The sequence below is a fragment of the Taurulus bubalis genome, assembly GCF_910589615.1.
Source record: "Taurulus bubalis genome assembly, chromosome: 19".
In the NCBI taxonomy this organism is placed as follows: domain Eukaryota; kingdom Metazoa; phylum Chordata; class Actinopteri; order Perciformes; family Cottidae; genus Taurulus; species Taurulus bubalis.
Genome location: NC_136607.1, coordinates 19,853,239 through 19,861,484, shown reverse-complemented (window position 1 = coordinate 19,861,484; position 8,246 = coordinate 19,853,239). Strand labels below are relative to the sequence as shown.

The 8,246-nt window shown below is 44.7% G+C and overlaps 1 protein-coding gene across 1 annotated transcript; it reads left to right on the top strand.

Annotated features, from left to right (window-relative positions):
* Positions 1 to 1,896: 1,896 nt before the first annotated feature.
* Positions 1,897 to 5,294, top strand: ppp1r26 (protein phosphatase 1, regulatory subunit 26; the record flags this gene model as incomplete). The annotated part of the gene is made up of 1 exon (XM_079235053.1): positions 1,897 to 5,294. One exon carries the CDS (start codon positions 1,897 to 1,899, stop codon positions 4,999 to 5,001), a length of 3,105 nt encoding a protein of 1,034 aa, XP_079091179.1. The 3' UTR covers positions 5,002 to 5,294.
* Positions 5,295 to 8,246: the final 2,952 nt, after the last annotated feature.

The following is an 8,246-nucleotide window of genomic DNA, read 5'->3' as shown; positions in this document are numbered from 1 at the left end:
GTAGTTAGTCGCACTTTTTTACCCGGTTTATCAGGTTTTTATCATTGAGGGGAGGCCGTGGTTAAGAGTTGGACATGTTGTGCCGGTAGTCGGGTTCACGTTGCGGGTTTGGGGGGCTAGCGAAGGCGGTTGCATGGCGACTTTTTAACGGGTTTAATGTCCCGAAAGCAACGCTGTTCGTGGAGGTACAACACCGGCTGTTTTACACCTTGTTAATTGGACGAGTATCGGTGGAGTATTCGGTTCAGGTGCGACGTTACAGTTCCATATCGTCGGAGGAGCCCTTCCGGGCACCCGTAGCTTTCGAATCGTGCGCAAAAAAACATGCAAAAAAAGTGTGTTTAACTTTAACGGACAGTGTAGATCTGTTTTTAATGGACAGAACTTTAAATCCATCCACCTAACTGTTCAAAAGCGATATATATTAACCCCATTTAGTCAAATATTATTGAGGGACAGTTTAATATACTTGTACTTGAATATACGTTTGATGTTAACAGTTACGTTGCAAATATATTTTATTTAAATCTTGTTTATGAAATACGGTGCATTGTTACAAAAAGGTATACACATTGTATAGGCTGCACATGCATCAATTATAATACTTCATTCCTCTAATAAGGAAGGTGTCATTCCTCCATAAGGAGTATTTTTACATTTCATGATTGAAGCTCAACTAAAAGACAATACATTTACTTTAAATCAACTAGAAGCAACTATAGAGCTGGACCCCACTAATTAGTTTTGCAGTTTGACGTGGCCATGGGCCGCCCTGGGTCTTTTGACATGCTCCTAAATTGTGGCAATAGCTGAAAGACCTGAGGTTATTTTGCCATAATCCATCAGTGTGTTCTTTCCCTCGTTGGGACAGAATGTACCTGAACACGTTCTTCTGGGATTTCACAGTTCAAGTCTTCCAGTTTCACCGCCTCCTTTCACTTTTATCAGATTCCAAGGCAGTGAGAAATTACTTTTACGCACTTGACGTCGCCTACAATTAATGACTTGGCTATTAGGTGAGCTGTTTGGTCATGTGACCCAAACAGGACTGAGAGACTGAAGGCTTTCACTGTGAAGAAGCTGCAGACATTGTGCATACTTACACTCAGTCGTCTCTCAAGTAGTCTTCAAATCACACACAAATAAGCACTAACTCAGATCTCTCAGAAGTTGCATTTAACACAATAACAATAAAGTACTGCAGAATGGTCTCAACGAGTTCCTCCACATGATGGCAGCAGAGCACTTAAGGGGCTTCTTCTGATGCATCTATGTTTTCTGTCTCCATCAGTATTGTCCACTCTGAGAGACTAGGGTGAGTGAAGGAGAGGAAAGGAAATCAACAGATATTCATAGATTTAGTGGAAGCTGACTTTACTTGCATAGAGGGGAAATAAATATTATCTTCTTGATCCTGATGTTTAAATCAAATTCTTGGCAAAGTGAAATGTTCAGTAGCAATTGCTAGAAGTACTTTTTCCACATTATTATCTCATGTTTTTGTCTGTCAGGATAAGAGATCAACAACAGGTAGATGTGTGAAAGTAAACATCTGAGATAATATTAATTAGTAGACATAAAGTGGGTCGATTTTAGCCCACTGCTCCTAATGTTTATGATGGGCTAAATTCAGACGCAACATTTCATGTATGTACTTGTATGAAAGTGCATATCGAAAGCGTATATTTATGTTAATAGAGAAAAGAAGGAAATGAAGCCGATTGGCCGATATCTAAATATATATGACTTGGTAAGAGACTCTCTCTTGACCACTGGGTTGTGTGACTTGCCTGCCGCTGATTCTCTGCTTCTGTTTTCTTCTCAGCTTGAACAATGTGATTGTGATCGGAGGCAGCTGCACTCCAATGGTCGAGGACCTCACCTCTCTTCATTAGAATGTACTTGATGAACGTACCTCCTGTCGCAGCGACGCAAACAAAATGGAGAACATGTGGCCCGCCCGGAGGCTATAGCCTTCCAATCTGCTTCAATGACTCTGACACCGAGTTGTCCACCAGAGGCACACCTATCTCCAATAAGGTCCAGATGATCATAGAGAGCCTTCGGAGCACCCAGTCCTCACTCGAGATGGGCGACGAGATCGAGGAACATGTGCCATCGGGACACGAAGGTCATCCCCAAGTCTGCAAGGTTGCAATGGGTTCTTACGTGGGCCCCCAATCTACGGAAAACCAACCGGAAGACGTGGCCTCCCCGATCGACCGTGAGAGCAGCGACTCTGACAGCGACGATTCTGTGGACCGAGGAATAGAGGAGGCCATACTGGAATACCTGAAGGAAAAGGACGATCACAAACGCAAGGCAGAACCGTGCTTAGACTTTCTCCAATCGTCCAAAATCCCCAGGAAAAGCCCACCTGCGCCTGAGGATTCCAAACCGGTTTCTGACAGCGAAACATTTTTGATTGCCAGTAGCCAGCTTCCGAAAAGCATCAAAGCTGAGACTTCCACATCACCGGCCCTCATACCCGTAAAAAAGCATTTCAAAAACAGGGCCTTCCTCAACGACAACACAGTTGAGAAGAAATTGGATTCAAACAAAACAAACAAAAGTTTCGTCTCGACCACAGAGCAGACGAAGCGCCTCTCTAAAACAATCGACAAAGTCACAGTTGAGGCAGATGAAGAGTCGAGCGACTCCAGCAGTGACGACGGCATCGAGGAAGCCATTCAAAGATACCAGCTGGAGAAAAAAGGGCAGCAGAACCAGACGGAAACCGCCAGTCCGCACGCGCTCAAAGAAGAGTCCGACTCCACCAGCGACGATGGGATCGAGGAAGCTATTCGTTGCTACCAGCTGGAGCAACTCAGGGAGAAGAGTGTCCTGACTCCATTCTTGCACAAGCAAAAACCCTTTACCAAGTCGTTCGTGCATGCTGTTGGAAGTACGAGCACGGAAAACATGAAGAAACATAGACTGAGAAAGAAAAAGACCAGAGCAGAGAAAGAAGCTAAATCTGTTCAGCATCCTCCGCCTCCTCTTTTCCTGCCCAAGAGGACCCTTTTAGAGAGCTCGACTGTGAAAGGAAATGGATTGCTTTTGTTTGAGGAAGATGGTTCGAAGGAGCAACCTACCCCCGCCGCTCCAAAGGTTAATACGACCGCGGCGGAGCTCATGTGCGCCGAGGCCATACTGGACATTTCAAAAACGGTCATGCCCGAGGCCTTCCATCATAGCGTTAGCCTCAGCAGTTGCACTCCGACCGAATCTTCCTTGCAATCCTCGCCTCCCGACATCTGCCCCGAGGAAGAAAGCGACGGCAGTTCCATTGACAGCGAAGACGGGATCGAGCAAGAAATCCGAAATTTTCTCGAGCAGAAGGCCCAAATGCAAAAACTGCTGCCCGCCGCTACGACTCAAGAGCCTCAACCGGCAAAAGTGGAAACTCTAAAGAAACCGTCGCGATTGTCCTTGACGCAGAGAAGAAGAGCCAAAGAGGGAAACTGCAGCGTTTCCGTCACGTCAGGCACTGATGGTGACGTCAAAGAGACGTCTCCTAAACCTGGACAAGAGTCCAGCCCACTGGGAATTTCCCAGGGATGTCAAACACACCCAGTAGCTAGAGTATGCAAGGTGGAGCAGAGTGGAGACAAAAGCAGCTCGCTTGACAGTGACGAGGACCTCGACAGCGCTATCAAAGACCTGCTGAAAACAAAAAAGAAGTCAAAGAAGAAGACTAGAGACTTGAAGCGGAAATCAAGGTTGTCCCCCAGGGAGGAAGAACCAAACCAGGGAAACGCTTTAGAGACCAAAAAGTTGAAACCGGATCCTCTTCTCAAGCGCAGTCCTTTGAAAAAACTAGATAAGGATGACATGAAAGACAAGGCTGGACTGAGTAAAAAGAGTATTTCACAATATAGACTTCCAAGTAAGAGTAAAGAGCACGACGATAGAGGTGAAGGGGGTCAGGTCCTCCCGTTGCCGCTCAATACTCAGACGGCTCTTGAGACGAAGGAAGACAGCAGTTCAGTGGACAGCGACGATAGCATTGAGCTGGAGATTAGAAGGTTTCTGGCTGAAAAGGCCAAAGTTTCCACCGCGGACGCCGCGAGGAACGGCACCGCCGTGGTTCGTACAGCACTTCGAGAAGAAGACATCAAACAGGAAAATCAGCTGGCTGAGATTCCAAGTTTCAGTTCTCTCTCGGTCCAATCGCCTCCGAGGAGTCAACCTCTTCCGACGCCGGACACCTCCCCCGACGGTGCGCGGTCACGCCTGTCATCGGTCCAGTCCTGCAGTCTTTTGGAGCCGGCCGACGGGGCGGGGGCCGCCAGAACCGAGCAATGGAGGCCCAGCTTCGGGAGAGGGGACGGCCGGGAGGTCGCCCCGCAGCCGGAGAGGGTTCGGCCGGTCGCGAGTCCGAACCTCGCGGAGTCGATCAAGTGGCGCCAGAGCCTCGGGCTCCCCGCGACTGACGCCAGGACTACCGGTCGACCGCCGTTCCACATCACTTCCTCCAAGACCGCGTCAGGAGCTCCTCCATATCTAAGCGGGGGCCACAAATCACAGACGCCGGTCACCGTTTGGTCCGCCGCGAGAACCAGCAGAGCACCTTTCCCCTGCTCTGCAGAGACGAACGTCAACGCCACGTTCAGGTCCCCCGTTTTGACTCATTTTTCCGCTGCCAGGCATCCGAATCCAAGGACGCCCTTTGCACGGAGCCTTGCGCCCGGCCACAGATCCCAGTGCCCTATAGAAGGAGAGACGGAGAGCATGGTGCACATGTCGAAGGACAAGAGCGTGTTTGTCGAACTGGAATCTAACAGGACCAACCACGTCCAGGTCCGAAGCAGGGAAAGGAGCGAGGGAAGGGAGAGGACGGACTTGCTAAGCGAGATAAAAAGAGAAAGCGAGAGCGTGGAGATAGACGATAAGCAAGTGCATCTAGGAAGAACAGAGGAAGAGTTTATAGATGAGGCAGATTGTGAGTCAGGCAACAGGAGAAACCCAGAGACGAAGCAGGGCTTTCCCATGTTGTAAGTATCTCCGTTGGCCTCTGTGTCCCATAGCATCATAAGCCAATTTTCTACGAGTTAATTTCTTGGATGCTGATGAACATAATGTAGGTCAAGCTCATTCATTTATAGGCTTGAAGGGAAAGTTTGATAAAAAAATGTGTTTGTACATTTATACGGCTATGTTACACAATGACACTATCATGACGACGACGACTTATTTTGTGCGCGTGCTCTGAGGTTAATTCATATCATATCATTATTGAACCTTTGAGAAGCAATACAGCGACATGATGGCACAAGAGGCAGAATGCATGAGTTGTACCGCCGTCACAATGCAGAGTATTTATTTGCAGAAAATGATTATCATCTCAAATATCTTTCAGATTTCATGTATTTAAAAAAAAATTGTTTTTAAAAAGTGGCCAAGAAAAATAACCGTAATGACAAAATAAAGATTCAAGATTTCAATGTATTGTTTTTAATTTACCAGAGACGACGCAGATCAGCCAAGGTAATAGAAATACATGGTTTATTATGACATATCTTAATACTTTTAAGTCCAAAACATATCGTATATGATTGGATCCTTTCACGTTCTGGTGTACAGTCAATCAAAAATGCAGCAATATGGCTAAAATGTTATAATTACATTTTCTATAACGCGCAACTGCATATATCAAAATCAATGCCGATTCTCCTAAATGCTTATTTGTCAGATTTATAATTTAAAAAAAGTCATTTTACTATGACTTTACTATATATTGTACCACCCCTCACATTATCCCACCCTAACCCGTGTCTTTATGTCGTCGCCCCACACTGCTAAAGCTCTCAATAATAATTCCAGAAAATGACCCACAGATTGAGTGAGTCCTTTCTAACTTTCTAACTAAAAACAGATTATACCCTTGACCCTTAAAAGGCATAATTTTTAGAACACCACTCGGTACTGCAGTATTTTCTCCGTATCCTTTCCAGACCAGCGAGGAGATGGCATATCGTTCTTCCCCAGACTCGGTGCTCTTACTTCATGGTTTAAACTCACAGCTCCGTTGTTGATGAAAGCCACTAAAACACTCTTGGACTTATTACACCTCTATGACTCAAGTGTTGCTCTAGATTCCACAGAAACAACATGGTTACTCCCCTCTGTCTTGCTAAAACTTGATATTTAGTGTTTTTTTTTGTTGTTTTTTTTCCTATGTGAAAAAAAGCCTATTTATTTTTGTTTATAAAAAAGAAAGAAAAAAAAGAAGTTACTGAACATGCTGTGCATTGCCAGGTTTTTGTAAATATTTTGTAAGAAGTGTTTTCTTTTTCTTTGACTATTTCAGAAAAAAATCAACAAAAAACAACCTTTTGCTGTGTCTTTTAAATGCATCTGTGTAATAAAGAGTGGAATCCGAGATACAATGGGTCTTCCTCATCCTCATTAATAATGTGTGATACGAATGCTATGATTGCATGACTCCTGGCTGATGGAACAACGACTGTATTTCACTGGCTTTGAGATGGACTTTGGGTTGAGTTATTGGAGTCACCGATGGGAAGTGGTCTGACGTGTGTCCTGCTTTGCCTTGCCCAGGTCTTTGTCCAGCGCCATTGACCCTGGCATCACCTTCAGACCTTGCATAGCTCTTACCACAGAGGAGAGAAGCAGGATGTTCCACAGGAGTTACCGAGCTGAGAAATGCAAGAAGGTACAGTTAGAGACAGTGCAGTTTTACTTTGCTCCATTATTTGAAACCCTTTCATGATGAAATTAGAGCTTCAGTAGCACTTTTGCAAAACTCACTAGCCACACCAATGGCAAGGAGCTTTGTCTGTTTTGTAGTTCTCCATATCCAGAGAGTGTGAAACCTGTATTACACGATGCTTGCAGGGGGTTCCTTCTCGCAGTCGTGCTCCGGGGAAGAGCAACGTTGTGCAATGCGTCAAGAGAAGGCTTCAGTTCATTCCAGTCAACAGGTGTGTGTGTGTGTGTGTGTGGGGGTGTGTGTGGTCTCCACATTGAGTGACTGTCACACAAACACATAAACATGTATTTTTGTCTCTTTTTTCAGGAAAATTGAAGTTCCCAGCCACCACAGCATAAGAAAATAAAACTTAATTCTGCATTTGAAAGACGCATGCAGATCATGTTTGATTTGACAGTGTATGTGGGTTGTTAAGTATTTAATGCATCATAATATTTTTGCACTTCATCAACGGCGTACATTTGTTATGTCAGGTTTGCGCTTAGTTTCGCAGGCGTTGGATTTTATTTAGCGTGTTTACACAGCACTTTTTTTTTTTTTTGTAATGTTGCAGGTTCAATATTCAGTTAACTTGTTAATGCAGCAAATGAAGGGCATTTGTTTTATTTTTTTCCATTTTGGCACTAAAAATAATTTGAGTTTACTGGTGGGCGGTTATTAGTTAGTTGCTAATTTATAAATGTCACTGGGTTGTCCTGCACCAGATGGATGCAATACTTTGTTTATCATACTAATGCATCTCTTTTTGTTGGAAGTGTCACAATCTAAACATGTGTTTACATATCAGGTGTGATTTCTTAACATTACCATTGGTTTATGTTCTTTTAAAACTTGTATTTGTGTATATAACACGAGGGCATTGTGTTGCACTGGTTTTTCCACAAAGTTGTTTTTCAATAAAGTTGTGAAGTTAAAGGAAAATCGACTTTACGTCATGGGTATCGTAGTCTATTACCTAAAACCGTCACGACAGAACCACAACTTTACGGCAGTCCATGAACCACAAACGCGCATGCGCAGATCCCTGACCTTCTGTGGTACTCTTCAAGCAAGCATGGCTACCCGGGCGCTTACGAAAGGTATCTACACATAAAGTACTTTTTAATTGTCCGACATGGTAATTATTTATCTGAATATGTTGGCCGTATGTTAAGAGTCATATCTCCAGACCAGTTTGTGCCATTGTTTGGGAATATTAGGTTTATTTCACAGCTAACCGGTGTAGCTAGCAGCTAGCTAGCAGTTACTCCCTCTCTTCCAGGTTACATGTCCGGTTCCCTGATGCACCTTGTGTCTGTTATATTTAGGGCTTTGGGGACTGCGACGCGGACCCCAGTATGCCACTGCAGCGTCCATCAAATCCACCCAACTCAAACCCGACGACGTATCAGGTGAGCTAGCTAGCTAGCTAGCAAACTGATGCACAACATGCAGGAGTGCATGTGAGCAAAGTGTCCCCATGTTTGAGTCTTTTCATATAAATATAAAGTGTTTCTCCTCCGTGCAGACA